Source organism: Amblyraja radiata, chromosome 7 (genome assembly GCF_010909765.2).
Source record: "Amblyraja radiata isolate CabotCenter1 chromosome 7, sAmbRad1.1.pri, whole genome shotgun sequence".
Classification (NCBI taxonomy): Eukaryota; Metazoa; Chordata; class Chondrichthyes; order Rajiformes; family Rajidae; genus Amblyraja; species Amblyraja radiata.
In genome coordinates, this window is record NC_045962.1 from 82,194,097 (window position 1) to 82,213,433 (window position 19,337).

The 19,337-nt window shown below is 46.9% G+C and overlaps 1 protein-coding gene across 1 annotated transcript; it reads right to left on the reverse strand.

The window, feature by feature from the left end:
* Positions 1 to 5,066: 5,066 nt before the first annotated feature.
* LOC116974901 (solute carrier family 15 member 2-like) lies at positions 5,067 to 19,277 on the reverse strand. The gene is made up of 5 exons (XM_033023510.1): positions 19,122 to 19,277; positions 17,475 to 17,621; positions 10,544 to 10,648; positions 8,475 to 8,651; positions 5,067 to 5,132 (listed from the first exon to the last, which is right to left on the reverse strand). Exons 1-5 carry the CDS (start codon positions 19,275 to 19,277, stop codon positions 5,067 to 5,069), a joined length of 651 nt encoding a protein of 216 aa, XP_032879401.1.
* Positions 19,278 to 19,337: the final 60 nt, after the last annotated feature.

Sequence of the window (19,337 nt, forward strand, 5' to 3'; positions counted from 1 at the left end):
CTCCGTCAAAGAGAAACGTGAGGGACAAGCTGAACTGGTGAGACTTATCACAAAGGGGGTCATCGAAAAGACCAAACATGAACCTTTGGAATTTGTATCGAATATATTCACTAAAACAAAAACAAAAAAAAAAAACAAAAAAAAAAAAAAAAAAAAAAAAAAAAAAATGGTGGCTATCGCATCATCATTGACTTAACATAACTAAACAAATTTGTTAAGTATATACATTTCAAAATGGAGACATATGTTACTGCCAAACAACTGAATTCCAAAGGATATTCGACAAGTAGCAAGAGTAATTGGGAAAATGGTAGCAGCATTTCCGGCTACTCAATTCGGACCTTTGCACTATCAAAAAATTTACAGAGAGCAAAGGTACAGGCAATAAAACGACATACAGGTCACTATAATCGTGTCATGAACTTACCCACTGAAGCAATATCAGAGCTACAGTGGTGGGCAGAAAACGTTTGGCATAGTTTCAGCCCTATCTTTATCACTAACCCTACTTTAGTTACTAAAACAGATGCCAGTGCTCAAGGCTGGGGAGCGACTAACTCCATATCCAGCACAGGTGGTAGATGGACTAACCGAGAGTCATCATTACTACTTACACTAGGCATTAACTATCTAGAGATGTTGGGCGCCTTTTATGGTTTAAAAGCATATGTATCTAATATGCAGCACTTGCATGTTCGGTTACAAATTGATAAATACTACGGTGATGGCTTATATTAACCATATGGGTGGCATAAAATCATTGTCATGCGACAAATTGGTCAACATGATTTGGCAATGGTGTGTCGAAAGACATATTTGGCTATCAGCTACTTACCTACCAGGTAAGCTAAACACCCATGCCATGAGAAAATTAAACGCCTGGGTTGCAAGTTTGAACAGACCTTACCTGGAACTGGGATTGTCCAAACAAACCATCACCATGTCGGCATCCCTTCGAACATCCACCAGAGGCAGTACTTAACCAGCATCAAAAAAGGGAGAAGTACTGCCAGGAAACAGGGACGACATACGCAACAGCTACAGCCACCAACATACTGGAGTTCCTGGCCTATCTATACCACGATGTAGGGATCAGCTACAGTGCCATCAACAACCAGCGCCAGGACAACAGGCGATGGGATCCCATCCACTGGTGGTAAAACTGATGAAGGGCATTTACAATATCAAGCCCTAAGCCCAGGTATACCCATATTTGGGATATCAGTGTGGTCCTGACATATCTCAGGGAATGGCCACCAGCCAGATCCCCCGGCCTCGAGCAAGCTACACTAAAGACGCTCATGTTGATGGCACTTGTATCCGCTCAGAGGGTCCAGTCACTACACCTATTGCGACTGGACAACATGATCACAGCTCCAGACCAGATCTGTCGTTATTCAGCGACTGATCAAACAGAGCAGACCAGGAACACCTAATCCAGTCGTAGCTTACCCACCAGAACCACGGTTATGTGCCATGACTCACCTACTATCCTACATAGACACAACCAAAATATACGAGGGAGATGAAAAGCCTTGTGGGTCAGTCACAAAAACCTTATGGTCGGGTGACGAGCCAAACCATTGCAAGATGGCTCAAGCAGGTGCTAGAAACTGCTGGGATAAACACTAACATGTACAAATTTTATTCCACCAGGACAGCATCCACGTCGACGGCTAAAGAATGGACATGCCTATAGACCACATCCTGGCTACAGCAGGATGGTGGGGGGGAAAAGACCGTTCAGAAATTTTATAATAAGCCGTTGGCAAAACCTGGTTTATTTGCAGTAAAGATTTACGAACTGCAAATATTTAATTTAAGCCCAGGGGAGCAACTTAATTCTTTGTTGTTCTTGTTTAAAAAATACCATTGTGTTTTTCTACAAATAGACTCATTGGTTGATTACGATAACACTTCCTCCCTCAAGAACTTCGGCAGTGAGTGAAATGAAACTGTTACACGGTTTGAAATCACAGAGCTTTGAAATCTTCACGTAGTCACTCACGTGACTCCGAAGTAAAATAGTAAGATTAAACGAGAACTTACCAGTTTGAAGTTTGATCTGTATTTTATGAGGAGTTACGATGAGGGATTACGTGCCCTCCGCTCCCACCCTCATTATATGGATCAAACTAATAAATTGATGTCTCCTTATCTTTACTATCTTTACTTCAAATAACTGTGTCTATCTGTGATTCCACACCGCTGCTTGGAAGTATGCCGCGCCTGCGCACTGAGCGGGTTCTTCACGTAATCCCTCATCGTAACTCCTCATAAAATACAGATCAAACTTCAAACTGGTAAGTTCTCGTTTAATCTTACTATTTTTCTCCACTTGAGAACCATGGGCGATTTAAAAAATTTACAGACAGATTTATCACTTCTGAAACTTTTTAGATGCCAAAGGAATCAAGAAAAAACACAAATAATGCCTTAGTTGATGAAATGCAGTGAGCAAACGGCCAATGTTCGCCAACTCTGGCTGTTGTTGTCCCTTCAGCTCTCGCTTCTATCTACCGTAATTTCTCCTCACTTTTGGAATTCTGAAGTAGGCTAAATGTCTCACACGCTTATCCTGATTTCCATAATTATTTACAGCGCAAAAATTGACAATTTCAGCGGGTTTTAACGGGCCCGCTACGCTGGAAACAATGGTAAGTGCCTACCTGCAGTTCATCGCGTGTACTCCATTTGGAGTAGTGTAGCAACAGTACAGGTCATGGGTCGTGACCCGACTGCCGTGAAACCTCCCTATTATGTTTACATATTCTGTTGAGCTGCAGCAAGTAAGAATTTCATTGTCCTATCTGGGACATATGACAATAAAGCACTCTTGACTCTTGGTTCGAAAAACCATTCTATGGTTTTCCAGGGTCTGGGATTCCTATGACGTCATGCGGCAATGATGTCACTCTGTATGACGTCATCGCCTGTTGCGGGTTCCCGAGAAAGGCGGGATGGGGGGCGTGGAATGCGCATGCGCGGGAATGGGGCACCTCCCTCAACATGCTCCTCCCCCTTTCTTGGTAGCGGCGCATGCGTGATGAGCTCCTTACCCTTACCCCCTCCCCTCCATCCTCTGGCGAGGAGCATGCGCAGTGTTGGCCTTCCGCGCCCCCTAGCGAGAGGGGGGGAGAGAGGGGGGCTGAGGGAGGGGAAGGAGGGGAAGGGGAGGAGTGGAAGTGAGGGGGAGTGGTGGGGGAAGGGAGGGGGAGAGTGGGGAGTGGAGGGGAAGGGGGTAGGGGAGGGGAGGACAAAGCGGTGAGGGGGTGGAGGGGAGGGAGAAGGGGGTTTAGAGGAGGGAGGGTGGTGGACGGGGTGGAGGGGAGGGAGGGAGAGAGATGAGGGGGGAGAGAGATGAGCGGGGAGAGAGAGAGAGCGGGGGAGAGAGAGAGGGGGGGAGAGAGAGGAGGGGAAGAGAGAGAGAGGAGTGGGGCCCGAGTGAGGCCCAGAGCGATCTGAGGACCAAAGATCCTATTGCGAGCTATCGGCTCTTTGCTGAGGACTGCCAGAAGCAGCGGAAGACCGGCCGATCGTGGCTTCTGCGAGGGGAAGCTCATCCACCAGCGTTACAGACGATCGGGCCGGGGAGACGGAGAGGAGGTCATCCCCTGTGATGGGTGGAGAGGAGAGGGGGGAGAGAGAGGTAGGCGATGGGGAGGAGATGAGACGAGGAGGGGGGGGGGGAGCCGGAGGGGAGGCGGCCGAGTGAGTGGGCTGCGAAAAGCGGAGAGAGAGAAAAGTGGCCTGACTCTCTGGAAACCCGCAGCTGGAGAGGGCGGGGAGGGGCATGGCTTCACCAGCTCTGCTGGCCACAAGGAGAAACTTCTTCAGCGCGTGAGCGCCGGTGACCTCGGGATCTTTCTCGTTCTTTCTGCGTCTTTTGAAGAACGGGGGGTGGAGGGGTAACGTAACTCGTGGAAAACTGCGCAAGCACGTTGACAGCAGCTGCATTAATCCAGAGCGCCGGGGGGAGGCGGGGCCACGAGCGAGGTGAGCAAAGGCATTGTGAGGTCAGCAGCTGGGCATCCGTTATATTTTTTGTCAGTTTGGTGATAGATTTTAGTAAATAACTCGTGAAATAATTAAACAAATTTACAGAAGAGTGGATTTTTGAAATCATAAGGTAAATTTCTAACAGAATATGTAAAAATGTCACCGTTATTGTAACATCAGCAGCTGGTCAGATTTTTAAAAAAAAGGTCAACAACTTTAATAAAAAAGTTGGGGAAATAATTGACCAAATTTACTGAGGAGTGGATTTCTAAAATCACAAGGAAAATCATATCCCCGTTTCGGCATCTGGTTTTTGAGGAGATGCATTTCAAAGGCAAAATGACACGCACACGCGCGCGCGCGCGCACACACACACACACACACACACACACACACACACACACACACACACACACACACACACACACACACACACACACACACACACACACGAAGGGAACCGGACGCCAGCTGGACGGATGGGGCGAGAGTTTATATGATTGATAGATAGATAGATAGATAGATAGATAGATAGATAGATAGATAGATAGATAGATAGATAGATAGATAGATAGATAGATAGATAGATAGATAGATATAATAGATAGATATAATAGATATGATATGATATGATGATAGATGGGCCAAATGCAGGCAGGTGGGACTAGTGTTGCTGGGACATGTTGGCCGGTGTGGGCAACTTGTACCGAAGGGCCTGTTTCCACGCTGTATGACTCTATGACTTGACTTATAGGCAATAGGTGCAGGAATACGCCATTCGGCCCTTCGAGCTAGCACCGCCATTCAATGTGATCATGGTTGATCATCCACAATCAGTAATCCATCCAAGCAAGTCTCTATCATGTGTGCCACCATTACACGTCCCCTCATCCTCCTTGGCTCCAATAAAATCCATGGCGAAAATCTGTTGTCCTGGCAACGAACTCCCTTCCTGTGGAATCACGTGCTTCCTGTCCTGTGATGACTAAGCTCTGAGTGCTTTCTCCCACCCAAACCCCCCCCCCCCCCCCACCCCCACCGTCCCACCAACCATAACCTCAGCCACTTCATTTTAATATAAGAATCGTCTTGGCATCATCCAGGAGGCTGGCAAAGAGTACAAACTCTTCCCACTGTGGGTGGGAAAAGGGACATCGTCACTATCATCGGAGCTGATGGAATTGTACACGACGCAGGAGAAACATTCAGCACCTCCCCACTCTGTTATCCAACAGGTTTTCAGGCTGAAGTACGAGTTCATTCCAAGAGCTCTCCTGGTTTTAAATAAATCAAACTCGTGGCAAGCACGGAGAATGAACGTAGCGGGTACGTCGGAGCTCGGGGACGTCTCTTAGCGCTAACGGCAGGTACCCGGGAAGACTCGCTAACGGAAGGTAAACACGGGATGACTCGTGAAGATTTTTCAACGTGAAGAGCCCCGAGTACCGATGGGTGCCCATTACCATAAATCTCCGAGTTCGAGTCAGGGCAAACTCAGGAGAGCTCTTGGAATGAACTCGTACCGTGGGACAGGGGTTTAAGACTTCAGAGATAAAGTGCGGAAACAGGCCCTTCGGCCCATCAAGTCCGTGCCGAGCAACGATCACCCTGACACTATCCTACACACCAGGGACAATTAACAATCTTTCAAAAACCAATTAACCTACAAACCCGCACGTTCTTGGAGAGTGGGAGTAATCCGGAGCACCCGGAGAAAACCCCACGCGGTCACAGGGAGAACGCACAAACTTCGTCCTAATAGGAACCCAAGGGGTAACGTTTTTACACAAAGGGGTGGTGGAACGAGCTGCCGGAGGAGGTAGCGGTGTATAAGATCATGAGAGGAATAGATCGGGTAGGTGGGCCAAACGCAGGCAGGCTGGTGGGACTAGTGTAAATGGGGCATGTTGGTCGGTGTGGGCAAGTTGGGCCGAAGGGTCTGTTTCCACGCTGAATGAATCTATGATGATGATTCCACAAGCTTACACACACAAATACACACTGTAGAAAATAGACACAAGGAATTCCAGATGCTGGTTTACAAAAAAATGGCATAGAGCGCTGAAGTAACCGCGCATCAGATAGCATTTCTGGAGGCCACGGATGGGTAACATCTCATGTAGGGACATACACACACATAGGCACACAGACACACACACACTCCTACACACACAGACACATACACATGTACACACACACACACACACACATACACATAGACACACACACACACACACATAGACATACACAGAGACATACAAACACTCCTACACACACACACATACACATGTACACACACGCAGACACATACACATGTACACACGCACACACATACACACACTCCTACACACACACACAGACAGGTACACATAGACACACAACTCCCTGGTACACATGCTGGTCTGCTTGTAAACTGCGTTGACAACCTGTGTGGACCAACTGGCTGGAGTTTTTACGGACATTTTCAACCTCTCACTTCTGAGGTCTGAGGTTCCCACCTGCTTTAAAAGGGCACTAATAATACCGGTGCCCAAGTAGAGCAAGGTGACGTGCCTCAATGACTATCGACCAGTGGCACTAACGTCTGTGGTGATGAAGTGCTTTGAGAGGATGATCATGGCGCAAATCAACTCCTACCTCGACAAAAACCTGGGCCCACTGCAGTTCGCTTACCGCCACAACAGATCAACGGTGGACGCGATCTCACTGGCTCTCCACTCTGCTCTGGACCACTTTTCAACAAAAATTCATATGTCAGGCTGTTATTCATTGACTACAGTTCGGCGTTTAATACCATCATCCCCTCCAAGCTGGTTACCAGGTGGAGGGCTCTACCCGAGCCAGCTGCCTGCCCCTTTTCCGGGGATACGTCCGTGCCCGGGTGCGGATGGAAAGGGAATACGCCCTGTCTACGGGCACCCTGAGGGAGTTCCGGGACCGCTGGGCACCGAGGGGGGTTGAATGTATCCTTGACAAGGATTGCAATATAATTGTTTAGCAGTTGCTGAGCATATTTGTTCGTCTTGTATTATGGTGGTGTTTTGTTTTATTGTAGTGTCAATACTATTTTAATATTTGAATAAATATTTTTGATTTATAAAAAAAAAATTAAAAAAAAAAAAAAAAGCTGGTTACCAGGTGGAGGGCTCTACCCGAGCCAGCTGCCTGCCCCTTTTCCGGGGATACGTCCGTGCCCGGGTGCGGATGGAAAGGGAATACGCCCTGTCTACGGGCACCCTGAGGGAGTTCTGGGACCGCTGGGCACCGAGGGGGGTTGAATGTATTCTTGACAAGGATTGCAATATAATTGTTTAGCAGTTGCTGAGCATATTTTTTCATCTTGTATTATGGTGGTGTTTTGTTTTATTGTAGTGTCAATACTATTTTAATATTTGAATAAATATTTTTGATTTAAATTAAAAAAAAAAAAAAAGCTGGTTACCAAGCTCTCATATCTGGGTCTCTGCGCATCCCTCTGCAATTGGATCCTCGACTTCCTCATTCATAGACCACAGTCTGTCCGTATTGGTGGAAATGTGTCATCCTCGATAACAATCAGCACGGGAGCACCTCAAAGCTGCGTGCTCAGCCCCCTGCTGTACCCACTCTATACTCATGGCTGCGTAGCCGGACATAGTGCGAACTCCATCATCAAGTTCGCCGAAGACACCAGGGTTGTGGGACGAATCACTGATGGTGATGAGTCAGAGTATAGAAGTGAGATCGATCGATTGACCAAATGGTGGACTTTGGAAGGGGTAGGATGGGGACCCACAGTCCTGTTTATATCAACGGGTCGATGGTGGAAAGAGACAAAAGCTTCAAATTCCTGGGCGTGCACATCTCTGAAGATCTCTCCTGGTCCCAGAACACTAATGCAATTATAAAGAAGGCACATCAGCGCCTCTACTTCCTGAGAAGTTTACGGAGAGTTGGTTTGTCAAGGAGGACTCTCTCGAACCTCTACAGGTGCACAGTAGAGAGCATGCTGACTTGCATCGTGGCTTGGTTCGGCAACCTGAGCGTTCAGGAGCAGAAAAGGCTGCAAAAAATTGTAAAAACTGCCCAGTCCATCATCGGCTCTGACCTCCCTACCATCGAGGGGATCTATCGCAGTCGCTGCCTCAAAAAGGCTGCCAACATCATCAAGGCATCACACCATCCTGGCCACACACTCATCCCTCTGCTGCCTTCAGGTAGAAGGTACAGGAGCCTGAAATCTGCAACATCCAGGTTCAGTAATAGCTACTTCCCCACAGCCATCAGACTATTAAACACAACTTCAAACAAACTATGAACTATGTCAGCCTATTGCACTTTATCTGTTTATTTATGTGTGTATATATATATTCTTTGGTATATGGACACGCTGATCTGATCTGATCTGTATTTATGTCTAAAATATTCTGTTGTGCTGCAGCAATGCAAGAATTTCATTGTCCTATCTGGGACACATGATAATAAACTCTCTTGACTTGACTTGACTTGAGGGATTCGTCTGGGTACGGTGGTGACAGAGCGATCTCCTCTTCTGCATCCTTGGCCGGCTTGGCCAACTCTCCGGAGTCCACATAGGTGTAGTGGTAAGCCATGATGGAGAATATGATGCAGACCGCAAGCAGCAGGCAGGCAAAGAGCACAAACTCTTCCCACTGTGGGTGGAAAAAGGGACATCGTCACTATCATCGGCGCTACACGACGCAGGAGAAACATTCATAGAAACATAGAAAATAGGTGCAGGAGTAGGCCATTCGGCCCTTCGAGCCTGCACCGCCATTCAATATGATCATGGCTGATCATCCAACTCAGTATCCTGTACCTGCCTTCTCTCCATACCCCCTGATCCCTTTAGCCACAAGGGCCAAATCTAACTCCCTCTTAAGTATAGCCAATGAACTGGCCTCAACTACCTTCTGTGGCAGAGAATTCCAGAGATACACCACTCTCTGTGTGAAAAATGTTTTCCTCATCTCGGACCTAAAAGATTTCCCTCTTATCCTTAAACTGTGATCCCTTGTTCTGGACTTCCCCAACATCGGGAACAATCTTCCTGCATCTAGCCTGTCCAACCCTTTAAGAATTTTGTAATTTCAGCACCTCCCCCCCTCTGTTATCTAACAAGTTTTCAGGCTGAAGTCCTAAGACTTTAGGCTTCAGACTTTAGAGATACAGTGCGGAAACAGGCCCTTCAGCCCATCAAGACCGCGCCGAGCAACGATCACCCCTGACACTATCCTACACACCAGGGACAATTAACAATCTTTCAGAAACCAATTAACCTACAAACCCGGACGTTCCTGGAGTGTGGGAGTAAACCGGAGCACCCGGAGAAAACCCAACGCGGTCACAGGGAGAACGCACAAACTCCGTCCTAATAGGAACCCGAGAGGTAACGTTTTTACACAAAAGGGTGGTGGAACGAGCTGCCGGAGGAGGTAGAGGTGGATTAGATCATGAGAGGAATAGATCGGGTAGGTGGGCCAAACGCAGGCAGGCTGGTGGGACTAGTGTAGATGGGACATGTTGGTCGGTGTCGCAAGTTGGGCTGAAGGGTCTGTTTCCGCGCTGTATGAATCTATGACGATGATTACACACAAATACACACTGTAAAAAGTAGACACAAGGAATTCCAGATGCTGGTTTACAAAAAGTGGCATTGAGCGCTGAAGTAACAGCGCATCAGATAGCATCTCTGGAGGCCACGGATAGGGAACTTCTCATGTAGGGACGTTTCTTCAGACATACACACACATTGACACACACACACACTCAGACACATACACATAGACACACTCAGGCACATACACATAGACACATACATAGACACACTCAGACACACACACACACATACACAAAGACACACACACATACACACAGACACATACACAAAAACACACACATACACACACACACACAGACATACAAACACTCCTACACACACACAGACACATACACATGGACACACACACACACAGACATACATACACACACACAGACAGATACACAGACACACCTACATACACACTCCTACACACATGCTCCTACACACACTCCTACACACACACACTCTCCTACACACACACAGGCATACACACACTCCTGCACACACACATACGCATAGTCACATTGAGATACACACACTCCCACACACAGGCACACACACACACACTCCTACACACGCAGACACACACACACACACTCCTACACACACAGACACTCCTACACACACAGACACACACACACACACACACACACTCCAGCACACTCCTACACACACACACACTCCTACACACACAGACACACACAAACACACCCCTACACACTCCTACACACACAGTCGCACGCACTCACACACAGACACACGCACTCACACACACAGACACACACACACACACACTCCTACACAGACACACAGACTCTCCATTCTCTTCCATTGAAATGGTACACAAAGCAAGGTGTCAATCTAACACAAATCAGTGCCAGCTAATTTCCACAGGCTACCACAGATAAAGGATTGGCAGATGATGCTGTTGCAATCTGGTACCTGCTCCAAGAACGCAGACTTGGCCACGATAACCACAATGATGTTCCCGAAAGCCTCAGTCAGGAGCCAGCCAGACTGAAGCACAGCTTTCATGTTTATAGGAGCCTGAAACAACAAAAGTAGAAGCAATTTAATAGTAAGATTAAACGAGAACTTACCAGTTCGAAGTTTGATCGTTATTTTATGAGGAGTACGTTGAGGGAATACGTGAAGAACCCCGCCAGGACGCATGCGTGTCATTCTTCAAAGCAGCGGTGTGAAATCACAGATAACTGTAATGACTTAAACATAGTAAGATTAGAGAAAGAAATACCAGTTGAGTATATGATCATGGGTGGGAGCGGAGGGCACGTATTCCCTCAACGTACTCCTCATAAAATAACAATCAAACTTCGAACTGGTAAGTTCTCGTTTAATCTTACTATTTTACTTCGGAATCACGTGAGTGACTACGTGAAGATTTCAAAGCTCTGTGATTTCATGCCGTGGAAACGAGTCCATGCATCACATCTGCCTTAATGACTGTAGGAGGAATTGTGTCAACATAATTTAGACATGAATCCGACATTGAAATCCATGAAATTTATTAACACAAAATTATAGCCCCTATTTATGGGGTAAATTAAATTACAGAACTTAAAATTGTTTCTGCAAACGTTCCAGGTTTCATGACTGGTTTATGATAAAATAGTTGGAATGTTTTTTCCCCTGACCATCCTGCTGCCTTGAGGATTTGGTCCATTGGTACATCCAGCTGCATAGCTGCCGATGTAGCTGCAGCCCTGGTGGAATGAGATTTAAAAATATTAGTATCCACCCCAGCCTGTATTAGAACCTGTTTCAGCCATCTTGAGATGGTCTGGACCGTCACTCTTTTGTGTGGTTGCTTATGGCTGACTAAAAGTGCCTTCTCATTGCCTCTGATGATTTTCGTGTTCTCCATGTATAACGACAAATGTCTTACTATACAGAGACGATCATCTGTTGGGTAAGACCTAAATTCTATATTGAGGCCTGCTGATCCCTGTCTGTTCTGCTTTACTAATTCATAAATATGAAACGTAATATTTTCAGATGAAGAAGTCATGTTGTCCAGTCTTAATTTATGTAATGACTGTACACTTTGTGCCGTGACCAATGCCATTAGCATGACTGTTTTTAATGTCAGTCTATGTAGGGACAGAGCTGTAGCTGGAGACCAATTCCTGAGCATCTTCAGGACAATACTCACATCCCATATTTGGGAGTACCTGGTTCTTGGGGGATTGGTATTAAAAATTCCCCTCATAAGTTTTGTTACCAGTGGGTGAGTCCCAACAGAGTGACGCTCTGTTCCTTGCCATAGATAAGTCGATAGTGCACTTCTGGCGCAGTTGATGGCACTATAACTGAGCCCCTCATCATAATGGAGGCCTGCCAGGTATTCCAGAACAGACGGGATGTTCATATCTCTGTAGGTGATGCTGTTTTTGTGACAATACATCTCCCACTTCCTGATATAGACCAGATACTGTTTTTTGGTGGACTGTCTGTGGGCCGCCGAAATCATGTTCACTGTTCGGTCCGTCAGTCCCAGCTGTAGTAGTGGTATTTTTAAACTCTGCAAATGAATAAATTCAAATAGTTATGGCATGGGTGGCTATCCCTTGTTACGGGATGAACCAATAAGTCTGGTCTATTCGGGATGGTGATACATGGTTCTAATACCATGTTCAGTATCACTGGGAATCATGGTTGTGTAGGCCAATCGGGTACTACCAAAATACCAGACGCAGAGTCTTGCTGTATTTTCCTTAATACCCGACTGATGAGGCAGAAAGGAGGGAATGCATAAATAAACAATTTCCCCCAATGCAGCGAAAATGCATCTGTCGCCGCTGACCCAGGGTCTGGTCCCCACGAAACATAGTTTGATAACTGGTGATTAAGCCTGGATGCGAATAGATCGATATCTGGTGTTCCATATCGTGCTGTAATATCAGCAAATACTTTTTTATTCAACATCCATTCGGTGTTTTCATTAAATTTGCGTGACCTGATACGACCTTGGTAAGGCCATCAAAAAGGCCAAAAGGGACTTCTGCTCCAAACTGGAGGACGAAACAGATGTTCGGCAGCTGTGGCAGGGTCTGAATGCAATCACCTCCTGCAAGGCAAAACCAGGAGGCAGCTCGAATGCCGGTGTAGCATCACTCCCTGACGAGCTCAATGCGTTTTACGCACGCTTTGACAGGGAGAATACTGATGTGCCTTCCCGATCCCCCATTCGCTGCGATGGCATTTCAGTCTCAGTCACAGAGGCCGATGTCAGGAAATCCTTCAGAGGGGTGAACCCCCGAAAAGTACCTGGACCTGATGGTATACCCGGCCGTGTTCTAAAAACCTGTGCGGACCAACTGGCGGGAGTTTTTACGGACATTTTCAACCTCTCACGTCTGAGGTCTGAGGTCCCCCCCTGCTTTAAAAGGGCATCAATTATACCGGTGCCCAAGAAGAGTAAGGTGACGTGCCTCAATGACTATCGACCAGTGGCATTCAGGCCCTGCCACAGCTGCCGAACATCTGGCTCGTCCTCCAGTTTAGAGCAGAAGTCCCTTTTGGCCTTTTTGATGGCCTTACCAAGGTCGTATCTGGTCTTCATGTAGGCCACTGTATCATTGGAGGTGAATGCCCTGTGTCTGGACTTAAGAAGAGTGCGGATCTACTGCCAAATTGTATTAGCCAGATTGTCACATGATGTCGATTTGTTTCCACCCATGTGGTTGATATATGCTACCACGGTGGTATTGTCAATCTGTAGTCTAACATGCTGGTGATATGACCCAGTACAATATGACTTTAGGCCATAGAATGCACCCAACATTTCCAGGTAGTTTATGCCCAGTGTTAGTAATAATGATGCCTCCTGAGCAGTCCATCTACCTCCACAGCTGGAGATGGAATTGGTGGCACCCCAACCAAGTGCACTGGCATCAGTTTGTAGCACCATAGAAGGGTTGCTGATAATGATTGGATTGAAACAAAGCCAAATGTTATCTATCCACCATTTTAGTTCCATTATAGCTTTGATTGGTAGCTTCATTGGTCTGTCAAAATGACCAGCATTGATTTTGAGTGCTTGTATTTTTGCTCTCTGTAAATTTTGGTAATGTAAAGGTCCAAATTGTGTGGCTGGAAAAGCAGCCACCATTTTGCCAATTACTTTTGCTACCAATCTGATGGACGGTTTACTGATGTCAATGAGGTTATTGCAAGCCTCTATTAAGTCTATAGCCTTTCCCTTTGGCAAAGTCACCGACATGTGAACTGAGTCAATGGTAAACCCCAAATAGTCCATAGTAGTGGAAGGCGTTAATTTATTTAACTGGATGGATAATAAACCCCAGTTTTTCAAATAACTGTTTTGTGGCTGTTACAATTTGTTTGGCCAATTCCAAAGTTTTGCCCACAATAAGTATGTCATCTAGATATGCCATGACCATGTGTTTCCGTTTCCGTAGAAACGCTAGGGTTGGTTTCAAAATTTTTGTGAACAGCCTGGGGGCTGACGTTAAACCATTTGGCAGCGCTCTATACTGCCAAAGCTGTCCCATCCACTTGAATTTTAAGTAACATCTGTGGTCACCTCGTATAGGCACTGAATAGTAAGCATCTTTTAAATCGATGCTAGCCATGAAGTAACCTTTGGAAATCAATTGTTTAGCAGTAACAAAGGTTTCCATTTTATAATGAATATATTGTACAAATGTATTCAATTTGGTCAGATCTATGATGATGCGACAACCACCATCTTTTTTGTTTTTGGTAAAGATATTGGACACGAATTCTAGCGGTTCGTGTTGGGATTTTTCAATTGCACCTTTTGCGTAAAGCCGCTCCAGTTCAGCATGCACTTCTGATTTTTCTTTACCGGAAAGTACGAACATTCGGTTCGGTATATGTTGAACTGGAGGGCTGTACTTGTGTATAAATTCTATTGTATATCCCTGGATACTGCTTAAAATATAAGTATCGGTAGTTAACATACTCCATGCATCCAGAAAGGAGTGTAATCTCCCCCCAACCTCCATGCTCCCTGCAATTTGTAGGGAACCAGACCCACCTACCTCCATAGTTACCAGTGGCAGGTTTACTTATTTTTGTAAATCCTTCGTTGATGTTGAGGCTTTGGTGTCTGGGTTTGTGGTTTGGTTGATGTTGGAGGTTCACGTGTCTTCCAAGAAGGCCGGCCTGGGCCATGGCCTAAAAAAGACTCATGTTTGGTGTACCGGACCTTCGAGCTTTCACCAGTCGGTCTTGTTCTACTGGTGGGTGCGTAGGGGTGCTGTCTATGGCCGTAGTGGGTTTTTGATGGTCCCTTTTATGAGTCCCAGGGTTTTTGCTTCCTCATCGAGCTCCTTGACTTGCTTCGATAGGTTACCTCCAAATAGTAGTATTGGGGGTTTTATGTTTCCAGGTTTGCACAGACCCGCGAATTTCGGGTTTAAAGTAGGTCGGATGGCACTCTTCCTGATGCTGTTTATCTCATATTGAGTGTTGCAAAGCAGTGCCAGTGCATCCTGTTGGTCCTGGGACATGTCCTTCTCATCCACTGTGCGGGTGAATGCTGTTATCCCTGCTGTTAGGAGTTTTAATATCTTTTGGAGTTTGATATCCATGCCTCTAACTCCTATTCCAATATGTTTCCATATACAAGTATTTACTACTGGAACATTCAGCGATATACAGTTACCCGGTGCCAGGTGTCTTGACGTGGTGTCCAATACAGCCTGTTCCTGTAGCTGGTTAAAGGACATATAATCTATACTGGCAGCTAGCTTTTGCTCCAGATTTTGGCCAGTCTGGTCTGGCTGTATGAAGTTGGACACCATGTCCAGTAGATTCTCACGTTCCTGCACCCCCTGCACACTTGATTTCTCTTCTGCAAACCCCTCTTCAGGATCAGCCCAGTACTGACCCCCCAGTGCTCCCCTCTGTTGAGGGAGAAGCACTGTGCAGCCCTACAAGAGGTGCTGCTGTGGGTTTACATAGAGCCCACAGTGACTCGACTCCATCTCCCGGAGCCTGTCACGTTGGAGCAAATGCTCCACACACCGCTCCATCCGGCTCCAGCGCTCACGGTCGCTGGCCGCCCGCGGCTGCTCAAAGTCGGACTCATCTGAGTCCACGACTTTGTTAGTTTTCTGTTTTGCCTTACCGCCCGGCCGCGGAGTGGATCTGGCCGGTGCGGAGGCGACAACGGGCACAGCTGATCCCTTTATCGGTGATTCAAGTGCCGCCGGCCGCTGCTGGCTGCCCGCTACACCGCGGTCCTCCCCCACCAGCTTTGTCGCAGCCCTCGTTGCTTTCTTTGACTTGTCCATGCTCCCCACCTGTAAATCGGTATGGGAAACACAAAAAGACCGCAGAGTAACTCTTACCTGCAGGTTCCGGCTTTTAAACTGCCGCTGTGGGGGAACGTCGTTCCACCCTGCCTGACTGTTTCGCAATGCGTGTAGCGATATGACACGCATGCGTCCTGGCGGGGTTCTTCACGTAGTCACTCACGTGACTCCGAAGTAAAATTTAGTTTGAGTTTAGTTTATTGTCACGTGTACCTTTTGTTGCGTGCTACCCAGTCAGTGGAAAGACAATACATGATTACAATCGGGCCGTCCACGGTGTACAGATCCACGATCAAGGGAATAATGTGAATAACATTGAGTGCGAGATGAAGTCCAGTAAAGTCCAATCAAACATTGGGTGCCATGTTATAGAAAAGATGTTGTCAAGCCAGAAAGGGTACAGAGAAGATTTCCAAGGATGTTGCCAGGCCTAGAGGGACTGAGCTATCGGGAGAGGTTGAGTAGGCTGGGACTCCGCTCCTTGGAGCGCAGGAGGATGAGGGGTGATCTTATTGAGGTGTATAAAATCATGAGAGGAATAGATCGGTTAGATGCACAGAGCCTCTTGCCCAGAGTAGGTGAATCGAAGACCAGAGGACATAGGCTTAAGTTGAAGGGGAAAAGATTTAATCAGAATCTGAGGGGTAACATTTTCACACAAAGGGAGGTGGGTGTATGGAACAAGCTGCCAGAGGAGGTAGTTGAGGCTGGGATTATCCCAACGTTTAAGAAACAGTTAGACAGGTACATGGATAGGACAGGTTTGGAGGGATATGGGCCAAGCGCGGGCTGGTGGGACTAGTGTAGCTGGGACATTGTTGGCCGGCATGGGCAAGTTGGGCTAAAGGGCCTGTTTCCACACTGTATCACTCTATGACCCTAACTCAGCGAGCCAGGCTATAGAAAAGGAACAGGTGATGTTTCGGGTCGTGACCCTTCCTCAGACTTTTCAGATTTCTTCAGTGCTTCTGAATCTGCTTCCACCCTCCACTCCACCACCCCTCTTCTCCCCCCCCCCCCCCCCCCCACCCCACACACCCTCCCAGTCCTGGGCTCCAGATAACAATTTACTCTTTACCACATAATCCAGTTTCCTTTGCATATTATACTCTCTGTTGCATGGAGCCAGAACGTGCAATGAATTGTTCCTGAATCTGTGACATTTGTGACAGGAGTTTGGACTGGATCCCATTCTGACCAGAAGCCACTTAGATACCTGGTCCACGTTGGATGTAACAGGCACTGGACAGCCAAGGGATTTTGGATGTCTCTCCACAGAAATCTGTCATTCTATCCACACAATAATTAGGGTTGAGTGAAGCAATTCTTTATTTTGGGAAGTTTTTAGCTTGAAGTAAGAAACATAAGGAGCAGGCTCGAAGGGTCGAATGGCCTACTCCTGCACCTATTTTCTATGTTTCTATGTTTCTTAAAGGTTGCAATAGTACCTGCCTTGGTCTGAATTAAATCCACCATTGCCGATATGAATATTTGTCTACTCAAAGTTCAAGTTGGGTCTCCATGTGGATGTCAGAGGAAGCCCGTACCTGAGAGTAGGAAAACTCCATCCCAGTAAGTGCGAACATCACTTCTCCAGCAGCCATCAGCACGTACAGCGGGATTTGCCATGCCATGTGGATTGTATTCGCTCTGATGTCTTCAGTCTTCCAGATCTTCAACCTGCGTTCTTCGGGCTGAGGATCGAAGAAAATAGCGGGTTAATGTTCCCCAAATTGATGGTTCCAAGATGGCGCCCGACCCTGGCGACTATTTGCGTGCTAGCCATAGAAGGTGGCCACGGTGGCGCAGCGGTGGAGTTGCTGCCTTACAGCGCTTGCAGCGCCAGAGACCCGGGTTCGATCCCGACTACGGGTGCTTGTCTGTACGGAGTTTGTACGTTCTCCCCGTGACCTGCGTGGGTTTTCCCCGGGTGCTCCGGTTTCCTCCCACATCCCAAAGACGTACAGGTTTGTAGGTTAATTGGCTTGGTATGAATGTAAAAATTGTCCCTAGTGTGTGTAGGGTTGTGTTAATGTGCGGGGATCGCTGTTCGGCCCGGACCCGGCAGGCCTGTTTCCGCGCTGTATCTCTAAACAAAACTAAACTGATCTACAATCACATATGACAATCGCTCCACACTCTTAAATATCTACTCCTACAGCAACATTCCATTCCCTTATCATGTATCTGTACACTGTAAGCGGCTCGATTGTATTCATTTACAATCTTTCCGCTGGATGGTTAGCACACAACAAAAGCTTTTCACTGTTCCTCGGTACACGTGACTATAAACTGAACTGAACTGAATACAGAGATCGTGTGCGGAAATGCAGAGGATGCCAATGGTCTTCAGATCCTTGTCAACAAATTGCTGTTTTTTTTCTATTTTCCTTCCCCCCACAATATGTAATATGTAAAAGAATATGTGATTCTGTTCCATTCAGTTTGTTGTTTGTTTGTTTGTTTTTTGCACAAAGTCCGCGAGCATTGCCACTTTTCATTTCACTGCACATCTCGTATGTGTATGTGACGAATAAACTTGACTTGACTTGAACATGGGTCCTAGAAGAAGATCTGGAGGTACCTTCTAGTCAGTCACACAGCATGGAAACAGTCTCTTCAGCCCATTTGCCCACGCCGACCAACATGTCCCATCTATACTAGTCCCATCCGCCTGCGCTTGGCCCATAACCCTTTGAACCTATCCAATCCATGTATCTGTCCAAATGTCTCTTAAATATTGTTATATTAGTATCTGCCTCAACTACCTCCTCCCACAGCTCGTTCTGTACACCCAACATGGGGTGGCAGGGTGGCGCTGCGGTATAGTTGATGATGTCTTACAGTGCCACAGACCCAGGTTCAATCCTGACTACGGGTGCTGTCAGTACGGAGTCTGTACGCTCTGCCCGTGACCTGCGTGAGTTTGCCCCGGGTGCTCTGTTTCCTCCCACACTCCAAAGACTTGCAGGTTTGTAGGTTAATTGTGTTGGTAAAATTGAAAATTGTCCTTAGTGTGTGTAAGAGAGCGCTAGTGTATCGCTGGTCAACGCGGACTCGGTGGGCCGAAGGGCCTGTTTCCGCGCTGTGTCTCCAAACTAAACTGACCAGTAGATGGGCATTTCCCAAGGATGGGATCACAGATCATCAGGATTTTCCTGTATATCCCATGTACCGGGGTGGGAGGAACTTACTACCACGTCTGTAATGATGGTGTACGCCGCTCCAAAGTCCAACAGTCCCAAATCCACAGGGTACTCGATCGCACCATCTTCACACGTTCCCTGGTAGCTGTAGGAACAGCAACAGATTAGGACGAGGAGCAAGGAAATTGCAGCTGCCTGGGGCATCTTCACTAGATATGTGGGAAGGAACTGCAGATGCAGGTTTAAACCAAAGATAGACACAAA

Excerpts from the sequence above, each read along its gene's own strand:
- LOC116974901 (XM_033023510.1), bottom strand. The coding sequence starts at position 19,277 with ATGCCCCAGGCAGCTGCAATTTCCTTGCTCCTCGTCCTAATCTGTTGC. Across the intron at positions 10,649-17,474 it reads TGGAGTTTTCCTACTCTCAG|GCTCCTATAAACATGAAAGC; the intron begins GTACGGGCTTCC and ends TTGTTGTTTCAG. Across the intron at positions 5,133-8,474 it reads AATCCCTCAAGTCAAGTCAA|TGGGAAGAGTTTGTACTCTT; the intron begins GTCAAGAGAGTT and ends TCCCACCCACAG.